This window comes from Electrophorus electricus, chromosome 11 (assembly GCF_041902795.1).
Source record: "Electrophorus electricus isolate QZ-2024a chromosome 11, ASM4190279v1, whole genome shotgun sequence".
NCBI classification, from domain to species: domain Eukaryota; kingdom Metazoa; phylum Chordata; class Actinopteri; order Gymnotiformes; family Gymnotidae; genus Electrophorus; species Electrophorus electricus.
In genome coordinates this window covers 16,306,313-16,317,983 of record NC_137507.1, presented here as the reverse complement: position 1 = coordinate 16,317,983, position 11,671 = coordinate 16,306,313, and the positions used below count along the sequence as shown (strand labels likewise).

The following is an 11,671-nucleotide window of genomic DNA, read 5'->3' as shown; positions in this document are numbered from 1 at the left end:
TCCTCAGAACAGCTTCCTTTCATATCTCCAGCCTCTGGCTGCAGTCGCACACAGACAGCCCACACAAAGGCCTCCGGGGCATTTCGATTCTAGCCACATGCCCGATCGAGGGGGACCCCCACACCACAACAGGCACTTCTAAAAGACTGCTGCATTCACCCCAAGAAAGACTGCACATCAGTGTTGTCATGGTTTGTTTATATCCATTGACACTTTACTTTTATTTTTTTTGATGTGTGTGCATCGTATGTGTTTTTGTCCTGTCCGAGCACTAAGACAGAACTTACTTTCACTGTCTTTATTGTTCTTTTGAACTCATTTTTGTTGTTGTTGCTGATGATGTTTCGAGTATCTGCATATGAGTAAATTAAAAAACGAATTACTATAATAAGGAACCAAGCACTACTTCGCAGAACACAGTTCACAGTCTTTTCCCAATGCAACACTTGTCATGGGGCATGGTTTTGTCCAACAATGATCACTCATCTGACTTTCTTAGGGGCGATTTTGTTCTAGCAGTTCCCAAAAGACTTTGGCCAAAGAAAATGTGCTATTAGCATTTCTAGAAGCCTGGGGCACAGGCATGCCAAGAAGCTCTGCAAGCCAAAATCAGAACAGAGATTAGGACTTTGCCACATTCCTGCTACACACAACCAAGTCTGGAAGCCTAACTTCAACACCATCATCATGTTTATCACAGTGTTATCTATGCTGGCTAATGGCCTAATATTACTGCCAGGTGGTATGGAAAGTGTTTATGAGCACCAGAAGATTCAGCACAATGTTGATTTTTTTTCTTCCTGTATCTTGCTACCTTTATTATAAATAAGGAGGAGATGCACTTTTATGGCACTGTTTCATTAGATCCTGTTTTCTAAGACCAGTTTAAGTATAATTAATCTGGATCATTGGATCTAAACTGAACCTGCTATAGGCAGTGAAAGCTTGTCTCATCCTGTTGTTCACACCATCACATTGTTGCAAAGAACTGGTCTCAAAATAATATTCTCTGTGGGGTTTAATTTTAAGATCCTGTACACGTGAAAATGAAAAGCAAAGTCAAAAGGAAGGTCTGTAAAAACTTGCAGTTGGTCCCACCAGTCTAGACACTTGGAATTACAAATATACAGCAAAACCACATTCTTTATATACAGGTGCATAATGTTACGAGTGTTCGCTGTGTCCCATTCATTTACTGGGCCTTTATAAAACGGAACAATACAACAAGACAACTGCAAATTAAAACTAAATGAATCACCTTTATGAATATCATGACCTTGAGCATTATGCTCTTTAAATTAAAATGCTAAGCATTAATATGCTAAAAATATTCTTACACTAAAGCATACAGTATGTAGCAAGAGCTGTGTTACTGGGCTCTGACCAGAGGCAAACAGACCTCAACATAATGTAGATATAAATGCGCTTTGGCATTCTGACAGTAATGTAACATTTTAGTGTATATTTTGCATATTTACAGATTAGTTTTATGGCTACTTCCTAATTAGGCACTGCAGTAATCTAACAGTGGTCAGTGCAAGGAACTCTGTGTAATAACACAAAGTGGCGGTAGGTGGTGCATTTTACTGTGCATATGGCATTGTAACATATGCCTCCTGGTCTACACGCAGCCTCACACTCCATACATCACAAACTGTACAATTATGTAAGATTTATATCACACATACAGCATCACGATAGCCTAAATAACATGTCTGCTTTTAGCATATATGAATTCATCTAATATATTCATATAGTGGTCTCCTTGTGCAGGTCCTCCTTGCATTTCACGAAAGCCAGTGGGGCGTTTCCATTGCTGCTAGCCGTGCCATTGTCCTCCTGCTCCATAGCCTTTTCTTGGTTCTGCAGGGCCTCACACTTCTGTTGGTGGGCCAAACGGTTGTACAGCAGCCCATACAGGAGGTAAGACAGGGAATACAGGCCATAAATGAGCCCCAGGAACCTTGTTCTGGAGGGCAGGAGGTTGACAGAATTACAGACAGTAGTGTAAACATCACCTGGGCTATGAGAGTGAATCATAAAAAGGTACCTGCAAATTAAGTTTTACAATTTTGCACAGACTGACACTCACAAAACACAATAAAATGAGTTACCTCTTATGATATTTAACCCAAAGTATTTTACAGTTCGACCAAAGAGTTGTTAAAAGTTACACTTTGAGTGTCTAGTTGATCACTAGAGGGTGCTATATACCTTTTTTTTGCCCCAATTTACAGCGCACACTAATGCTGTTACAGTTTTAAACTACATTTGTTTGTTTAAATTTAACAAAACCTAGCTATTTCACAGTGAAAAGGGTCACATTCATACTTTGTGTATTTTCTTAAATAACCCTAAATGTTCCTATTTTTATGTCTTGCAAGAATCTGTTTTTCTTGTCTAAAGAAATGAATGAGTTTTTGAGTGCATTTGTAAAAGGTGTGCAAGCACTCACCTAAAGGCATGCGCGTCATAGAGTCGACAAGCCCCTCGTCCCCCACACCGCTTTGTGCCCCATTTCAGACACGTCCTGTCAATCAAAGCCCCAAAATAGATCGGAGGAGGGATTCCACCTGAAAATGAAGCAGAATTATTTCAAAGGCGTTGTCTACTGCAGACACCATAAATGGTCATTACAGTTTTATCAAAATGTTGAGAGTAAGTAAAAGAGAAGCCCTCTAACCCAGGGTCCGGACTATCAGTGTCTGCATCCCCAGAGCCAAAGACTTCAGCTCTGGCTGTATAGACCTAAGAGGAAAAGCACATCCAAGAGGATCATTTGCATTAAAGCCTGACCAGGTGAGTGGTAAATGTAGTGACCTCTCCACCTGCATGAACCTACCTGAGCAGAATAATAGTTCCAGGAGTGGCTCCGGAGGCCGAGATAAAGGCAGTTATTACCGACACCCCCATGTAGATCTTGAACATATGCTCACATGCCTGGTCCCGGGGGCACTGCCCCAGCACCACAGACCTGTTCACAGCTGGCGCATGAGCCTCTCCAACGCAGGTGCAGTTATGGAAAACCTTTAAGGATAAGAGATCCAAACAAATCTGAAAACCACGGTTGGAAGGGTTTTTCAAATGTTACTGTACTACCCTCTCCAACATGAGACAATTCTAAGATTCTAACTGTAATAAAAAGTGTATATGAATCAAACATGAATGCACTAGGCAAAACCCATAATCCAATCCAACACTTTTTTTCTATCTGATTCTGGCGATTCTGAGAAAAAGAAAATATCCACCACTGGGATTATCACAAACAGGCTGCAGTCTTTTGTCTTTCTAACATTCATCTAATAATGCATATTTTGAATGCTGGTGGGAGTAATGTTAACTGAAGCCAATATGAGACCTAATTCATGGAAAGCATTCATAAACATTCTTTATTAGTGTACTGCTTCCGTTAAAAGGTATTCAAACAGGTTAGGCATTAAAAACAAATATCTAAAATGGCCAAATTAATAATTAAATAATATATAATAATATAACAATTATTGCTAAAATCTGTCTGTTGCTGTATTGAATATATTATAGATTGAATACAGATTTTTCATATTTGTATTTTGAATATGCACCACTGTTTCTAGATTCTGTAATAACCCAAGCCTGGCTGCGGCAACCTGAGGCAGGACAGCTCACCATCTCCTTTCCAGCACCTGTGTAGCTCTGGCAGCCGGCAAGGCAGGGGGAGGTGTATGTCAAGCCATTGGAGGCACACACTGGGTCCCAGTGCCTCAAAGAGCAGGAGCAGACCGAGTTACACTGGGACAGCAGGCTCTGCTGCTGGTAGGATACCTCCTGAACACTAGCAGACAGATTCAGGGTGAGACCAAGAACTCAGAAATGGAATTTCTTGCACGACTCTGCAAGGAATGTCATAAGTCCACCAAACCATCTCCATCTATTGGTTAAACTGTTATAATTCACTGCTTTGGGCACTTGACCAAGGCTCTGTTTTGCCAAACTTCATTAGGCAACAACTGGAAAAATCTGCATTCTGTTAACACAAAGGAGTTGGAACACAGTGGATCTGGAATTGGTTTTACTGGTATAAAAACCCACCAGGAAGTGGTTTGTTTTTACATCTTTGAATAAGCATATAAAGTATGAATAAGCATATACTTCCAAACTGTTATGAATACATTAATTCATAAGGGATAAAGGCACCATAGAGATATATTTGTCATGGAACGCTCGGCTCCACCGAGTCACGTGGTTGGGCCCGCCACGTACAGTGGGAGGGCTGTTTGTTTGTAACCACACCTGCACACACCTGCACCTCGTCTGTCTAAATGTATATAAACCCGTGGCAAAGAGTGCAAGGTGTTGGTTATTGTCGACGTAACGTGTGGATGTAACAGTCAGTGTTCATTGTATTAGTGTTCACCGTACGTGTTTAATGTTAATCGGTTTTTGTTTGTATTAAGTGTGAGTGATTCTTGTGAGTGCTGTTAGTGTTACATGTTAAATGTAAATAAATGTTCGTCCCAGTCGGTGGAGTCTGTGCGTCCTGCCTCTCGCCCTGCGGCACTTGGGCCACCGCATGTTACAATATTATGTAAGTTCCTAATATATCTCAAGCCTATTAATTGATTCATTTTAAATTTCTAGTTGATGTAAGCATTATAATGTTTTTGAAAACTCTACAAAGGATCCACAAGTCTGTATCACCAAAGGCAGACACTGAGCAGTCCCACAGCGACAAGTTGTAAGCGTGGCCTCCCCTGGAGTGTTATGAAGAGGAAAGAGTCCCATGCAGAGCCACTTACCCCTGATAGGACACAGTGAGCCCAGCCACAGCAGAGTTTTCACAGCTCAGGAAGTACTGGCTGAGCAGTAAGATGAATGAGAAGAAGGAAGCGCCGATGCAGATCTTGGCCGCGCCAAGCACATTCAGTTTGAACCGTTTCATCATGAAGCCCCCCATAATGATTCCCAAGGCCACGGCAGGTAGATTCATGATGCCTGGCAGGAAAGGAGTGCAGAATGTCTACCAGCACGGGTGCACTGGTCCATGACCAGTACACTATCCAAACATTAACACTGCTGTTACAACTGGTAACTAGTGGGTACCTGTGTGGACATGGTGGTTTTAACATGATTTAAAGGACAAATGAGTAAAAGTGAATTTGTTTTAAATTTCACGGATTAAATGACGATGACAAATTGGAAAGGTTTTTTTTTTTGTCAATGTACAAATCTAAGACTTGTAAAACTGACAAAGAGATAACAAAAGCTTATTAAGACATCGTTCTGAATTGTCACACACCCCATTAATCACTTACAAGGCCATGTTAAGGCCATAATCTCACCTGCTAAACATGACACCCATTTTGCATTATGTTTATAAGCCTGCTCCACTTATGAACAGCTGGCAAGTTGGGTAAAAGCAAACACCTACCTATCAGAAAGATGGCCTTAGATGGTGGCAGGCCGTAAGTCTGTTCCATGTACTTGGGCTTGAATGTGATCATACCGATGAAGCCATTAACCTGTATCAGCCCCGTGCAGATAAGGAGGATATATATTGTGTTGCTGAAGAGTCTCCTCAAAGATGGGAGGAAATCTGAAGAATACCAAGACAAACACCCGGTACCTCATTTATGGTACATTGTGGTGCCTACAGCACTTTATGAAAGAAGATAATGTGAAATTCTAAGAGAAACTGTTATTTAAATTAACTAAGAAATGTATATAAAATAGTAAGTGTCAATGATGGAACATCATTAACATTAACATTCATTAACATTCTGACCCAGTGTCTACCCCAGTGATTTGGGGTAATTTACAGATCCATAACATAAAAAGGAATTGTAACATATATGTGTTCAATATAGACCTTTTTCAGGGTGAGTATTAAAATTCATTTACATTTTTTTATATAAACATTAATTCAAGTGTAAACACTAGAAAACATCTCTTAAATTCTTAGATAAAACATCAAAGTAAAACAACTTTCTACCAAATAGGTGAAACTTCTTTCAAAGGCACCTTTGACCTGGGCAGACATGGTGGCAGGGGCTGGTTTTTCAGACGAGCGGATGTTGCTGCTATCTGCGGCGATGAAGCCGTCCTGTTCGCCCTCAGTGGCTTCGAGATTTTTTGTGGCAGGCTCTTCTCCTTGCCTGTGCAGTGACCTGGGCAAAAACCAAAACGGAATGCCGGCCAGTAACATCACGGCTCCAGTCACCAGAAAACCAAGCCACCAGGCGCCTACCCAGCGTGAGTCTTTGTGGGTGATGGAGATGATGTCTGTGCAGAAGAAACGTAAAGAGAGGGCTGAGAAGTGACTGGGAGTCAACTAATTAGACATGTCAACTCCCGCCCTGGGGACCTGAGAGGTCCTGTCATTTTTCTTGCACATTATTGTGGGTGGACCTTTGCCCAAATAACATAAAAAGGTGTTTCTCACAGTGCTCGACCTCATACTGAGAACTACAGTCAGTTTTTGTGGCTTCTATTATATAAAATAAATTGATTAGTACATGCCCGAGCTCTAACATTAACATTACACAATAACATTAAACTCAGTAATTCATTTAAGAATTATTAGAATTATTGAAAAATCATAGTGAAAATATAAAAACAAATCATAAGCTCTGCTTGGAGACAGAAGCAGGAATATTCAGAGGCAGCAGCTAAGTCGCTGACCTTTTAAAACTGTTTGTGCAGGAACAGCCAAGCAATGAAATGGGGGTTAGGAGTTAATGACAGATGCCCTTTAACACACTGCGCACAAGTCGATAATCAGGATGTTACAAATGGGCAGACAGAAGAATGAGACGCTGTCCATGAGTAAACTCTGACCTACTATCCTTTGCAAGATGAAGATAAAAAATATCACGACCTCTAGCTAATTCTTGATGCACACCATGACAGGTCATGCTAAAATAAACTAACGCTGCAATCCTGGTTGACTTTAAATTAGGTAATAGGCACTAAATTGACAGACATGACTTCTAAACACTGAAGTTATCACAACTGTGCGTTTTATACGTTCTATACCAGTGTTTCTCAGCCCAGTTCACAGGGATCACCAGAAGGTCCAGATTCTCACTTTAGCCCAAACTGTACCCAATTATCTTTCATGCCCTTCCCAAAAGTCCACCCTTGTCATATTTTGGAACAAGATTGGTGGGACGGGCAGAGGTCGGAGAAAATTAGGGGACAGGCAGAGGTCGGAGAAACGGCACTAGGTAGGAATGCTGGGTGATTGGAATAACTTGCTGGGAGTTTACTGGGTTGGTGCTTTAATTCATATTGTTTCTGACCAGTTATATTTGGGGATCTGATCTTTTCTCAATTCAGCTTTTCATACACTTACTGGGAGAGAGATTTTAGAGATATACAAAAACAGCAGTTAACAGAGGCTGCTCTTTTGGTAATGGTAAGAAAATATTTACCCAAGTTCACTGCTCCAATGTCCACATAGAGTTTAGCGCAGAAGGAGCCCAGCATAAAGCCGAACATAGGCCCGAGGATCCCAATGGTTTGTATGCATGCTGTGTTTTGGAGTGAGAGGGTTAAGAAAGAGACTGAGATATCAGTCATTACAAAGCCATAATTCGTCACATCCCCCTGTACTTAACTCTACTCTCAAAGGTCAGAGTCTTTCAGATATTTTCTGAGTCCTTGAAGAGTACATCGTGAATATAATGAGAGCAAGATAGATAAAGTGATCTCTGTTATGCTAATTTGAATGCTTTAAACCCAAATTGATTGAATGAATGAGCTCTGCCACTCAGCTAAGCTTGGCAATGATTCAGTCATACTGTCAATGCAAACCAGGGCAAAAGTATAATTTCCTTTGCCATATGCCAACATATTTACCTCTGGTGTTTTAAGTCATAGTATAATACAATAACAGTGGCAAGGGAGTGTGTTATCAGGGCTTGGAGCCATGCCAAAGGGGAAGGTTCTTCCACTCCCATCGTACCCAGGTAGAAGGCTGTGTTCTCCTCTCTGGCGTAGTCATCCAGGTAGGATACTCCCAGCGGCATGACCGGAGTTTCTCCAATACCACGCAGCATGTTACCCAGAAACACATAGACCCACAGCGAGGATCCTGCCACTTTCTCACACTCTGCAGGAGCAAAGGTCACTTTTAGGCAGCTCCAGACACGACCCGAAGACACATATCAGGTAGCAGCGTCCCACACACATATTAGTGACTTTTATTTTGGAGTCTTTTTGGTGTAAAAAGTCAAAAGTCATTATTGTAAGAATTTATGTTTAACATCAGTGCATTATTATGATTATCCATCATAGGTATATACATATAGATATTTATCCACAGAGGCATGAATTATATTTACAGCAATGTACATGCATAGTATTTTAGGGAGCAAGTAAAACTGATCTTTAGCAGCTGTTACTGATATAGGCAATTTGCCTTTAGAAATAAAAAAGGCACACAGTTGTTCAAGCTGGCTGTCTCTCACCTGCTTGACTCATTGCAGTAGGTTCTTTTCCTGGAAGGCTCCCATTGACTAGACATGGCAGAATGGTCTCAGTCACATTTGTTTCAGAGACATGTGAAATTGTTGTCTCATATTTGTACCTGTTCAAAAAACAAGTTAAAGCTAGAACTCTTGTCTAATTAAATACTGAAAAAGACCCATCGACCAGCTATACACTGAACATTGTTATAGATATGGACTTAGAATATTGTATGGGCAGAAAATGATGTGTTTTTTTAAAAAGGGGGAATAAGCAAAAGTTTCCACGTCTATTGGAACTTACGGTCCTTGGAAAAAGTGAGGAAGGGCGGTGAGAAAGGACCCGAGAGCCATGATCAGACAGCCTCCTCCTATCAGCCTGGGTCTGTGGAGCTTTGCCCCAAAGTAACTCACAAAGGCAATTACCAGCAAGTTACCTACAGGAGCAAAAATAAACCAGTCGGTTAGTGAAATAAAACTTCAGGCTTCTTCACTCCAACTGTGAGTTTATTTTCATAAATCATGCGGCTTTAGGAATGGTTGCCTCATGGACAACACCTCTGTGTACTTGGGATTTTGGTGGTTACAGCCAAATGGTGTGATCAGGTAAGAAATGCTGACAAGTTCCAACACAGCTGAAAGTGTGTCTCCGCTCTCACCAATCTCGAAGCTTCCATCGATGACACCTATGAGGGAGCTAGGGATGTCGAAACGTCTCTCGATCTGCGTGACTGAGCTCTTCATGTAACTGCCCTGCAACGCTTTGGCAAAGTAGACAACGGACAAGGAGAACAAAAACATCTGTGACAGACAAATGTACACACACACACATACACACAGAAATTGCAAAACATTTTATTACTCATATTACTCAGTGAGACATTTGTAAGCATGATGTATCCAGTAACCCTCTCTATGGGGAGAACTAAATAAGCACAAGTAACCAACACCCCCCCCCCCCCCCTTTCCCAACCATATAATCCTAGTGAATGGATGATTTAACAAAACTAAATCTTTGATCTTTGTATGTTTTAAGACTACATATTCTGTGCTCATGAATGTCAGTGTGAGCATGCAGACTATGGTGTGTGTGTGTGTGTGTGTGTGTGTGTGTGTGTGTGTGTGTGTGTGTGTGTGTGTGTGTGTGTGTGTGTGTGCATGTGTGCTTGTGTAAATGTCTGTGTGCCTGTGTGTATGTGTTCGCCCTAGTGCACACATGTATGTGTGTGTGTGTGTGTGTGTATGTTTGTGCATACATGTAAGCATTCTTAAATGTATATTAAAAAAGATCTAATGTATTTTGATAATGAGGTTTCGGCTCTGAGCACACAAACATTTTACCATCATTCTAAAAATAGGCCTCGCAAATGACTTCTTCTAATGACTACATTGCACTGCGTGTTCTTTCACATTTGCTGATGTTCTCAATGTTTGCTTGTGGATTAGAGGTTTGAGTCAGATGTTTACAGTCAAACATAAGATCTTTATCTAACCACAGATCCCGCAAACCAATTTTTAAGGCCTCAGACTGACACATAAAGAAAATTAATATCATCTAAAGGCTCATTTGAAACTATAGAGCTCCATCTTTTTATTGGTTACTCTGCTGCAATTTTGGTAAAGTGAGAAGAGATGCCAAAAGATTGAGACTAACCTTTAGCTGGGAGCTGCATGGTTGCCCTGGTGTATTTTTCTCTGCACTCATGGTACACTGCAAGGAAAGGAGAAGGGTGAAGATAATAAAGACCCACTGCAGAAATTCCTCAGCCTCAGGTGGTTTGCTGCTGCAGCCAATGTTGCGCTTCACGTGCAAAAATTCCTTTTTCTTTTCCTTTTTTTTTAGAGCTCTATTGTTTAATTTAGTACAAAACAGGCTGAAGGAAATAGCCCCTGTGGGCCTTCTCCATAAGGCAGATCAGGAAATGTTGCACATTTCCTGTTAGAGGAAAGGGGCTTTGAAAAAATCTGAGATTTTGAAGACCATGTGCATTTCCTTCAGTAAATATTGTGTTGATGCTGGTTTGATGGTAAAGACAATGGGTGCGGTGCTCTTTGTAATTGCTTGTGCCAGGAAATTATGAATTCATATATCACAAATCAAACTAGACCGATTTTATTTTATACCAAAGGTATATAGAAAAGTATTTGCAATATACTATTCTAATGTTGTTTATACTAGGTATGTTTAGTGAAATAATGACTTATTAAAATATATTTATATTTAATATTTCAATTTAATGGTAAGATCATCATTAAAGCCACTTGAAACACTTTAGGAACCAAATTACAACTTGTTTGAAATATTTACAATATTTTTACATACTTTAAAGAACATTACCAGCAATGCATTTCAGGTATTGCATCTAATGCATTTATTCTTTCAAATGAATTTGCATCTTATAAAGTCCATGAATAAAAATAATGTATTTGCCCAGAAGAGCCAAACACTTAGCCCAGTGTGGGCCCATCAGATATTCATGAACATTTATCAAGCAATGTTAATACATTTTACAAAATAAAGTTAAATTGTGAAATTCATTAGGATTTGAGGATGCACATGATTCTAGAAATTGTGTTGCTCTCTGAATGAAATACAACAATGAAATGCTGTAATTTGCAGCATTACAGAATTGTGCAGCATTACAATAATTTCACTGCATGAAACAAATGTGCAGACATGGGATTCTTGTTAAGGGATATTCTTCAGTATTAAAGAAGTATTTCTCAAATAAATTCATTCTTTTAAGTAATGTATTCAAAGGAGTAAAACAAGTAAAACTAATGTATATTAGTTTACTTATTAAAAGATTAATCATTTCAAAAATTACATTTTGATGAATGTTGAAATAATGGATTGGTAGTGGATTCTTGGTCCCTTCTACACTTTTGTATTCACAAATTTGTATACTCAAGATATAATCCAAATATACTCATTAATCAGTTCAACTTTTTTATGCAAAAATATAAATCAAACCTCTACTGACAAAAATATATATAGAGAGAAAAAATAGGCAATTTACCTGCACTCAAGCGCAAGTTATTCAGAATGAAGTTAATGGGACAGAGAGAGACAGAGAGAAAGAGAGAGTGAGAGAGTGGGAGGCTTTCAAAATGGGACTTTGTACCAGCATTTAAAACCTGACCCCTGTATCAGTAACCCAACAATGAACTTCTTGATCATGTCAGTCGATTGCCCTCAACAAAAGTGTTTTTTAAAGAGGAGGAAC

The 11,671-nt window shown here is 39.9% G+C and overlaps 1 protein-coding gene across 2 annotated transcripts; it reads right to left on the bottom strand.

The window, feature by feature from the left end:
* Window positions 1-326: 326 nt before the first annotated feature.
* slco1d1 (solute carrier organic anion transporter family, member 1D1) lies at window positions 327-11,547 on the bottom strand. 2 transcript variants are annotated; one of them, XM_027014592.3, is made up of 15 exons: window positions 11,465-11,547; window positions 10,099-10,155; window positions 9,104-9,245; window positions 8,749-8,881; window positions 8,448-8,566; window positions 7,943-8,089; window positions 7,410-7,508; window positions 5,998-6,258; window positions 5,408-5,572; window positions 4,776-4,971; window positions 3,646-3,811; window positions 2,843-3,027; window positions 2,684-2,748; window positions 2,456-2,573; window positions 330-1,969 (listed from the first exon to the last, which is right to left on the bottom strand). In XM_027014592.3, exons 2-15 carry the CDS (start codon window positions 10,147-10,149, stop codon window positions 1,750-1,752), a joined length of 2,067 nt encoding a protein of 688 aa, XP_026870393.3. In that variant the 5' UTR covers window positions 10,150-10,155; window positions 11,465-11,547; the 3' UTR covers window positions 330-1,749. The 2 variants fall into 2 exon arrangements, with proteins under 2 accessions (XP_081579315.1, XP_026870393.3); XM_081723189.1 differs by lacking the exon at window positions 7,410-7,508 and having other exon boundaries at window positions 327-1,969.
* Window positions 11,548-11,671: the final 124 nt, after the last annotated feature.

What these genes read in the sequence shown, in the direction of transcription:
- slco1d1 (XM_027014592.3), bottom strand. Translation starts at nt 10,149, where the DNA reads ATGAGTGCAGAGAAAAATACACCAGGGCAACCATGCAGCTCCCAGCTA. An exon ending in CATGCAGCTCCCAGCTAAAG is followed by an intron (nt 9,246 to 10,098) that starts GTTAGTCTCAAT and finishes TGTCTGTCACAG; the next exon opens with ATGTTTTTGTTCTCCTTGTC. An exon ending in GGAACTATTATTCTGCTCAG is followed by an intron (nt 2,749 to 2,842) that starts GTAGGTTCATGC and finishes TTTTCCTCTTAG; the next exon opens with GTCTATACAGCCAGAGCTGA.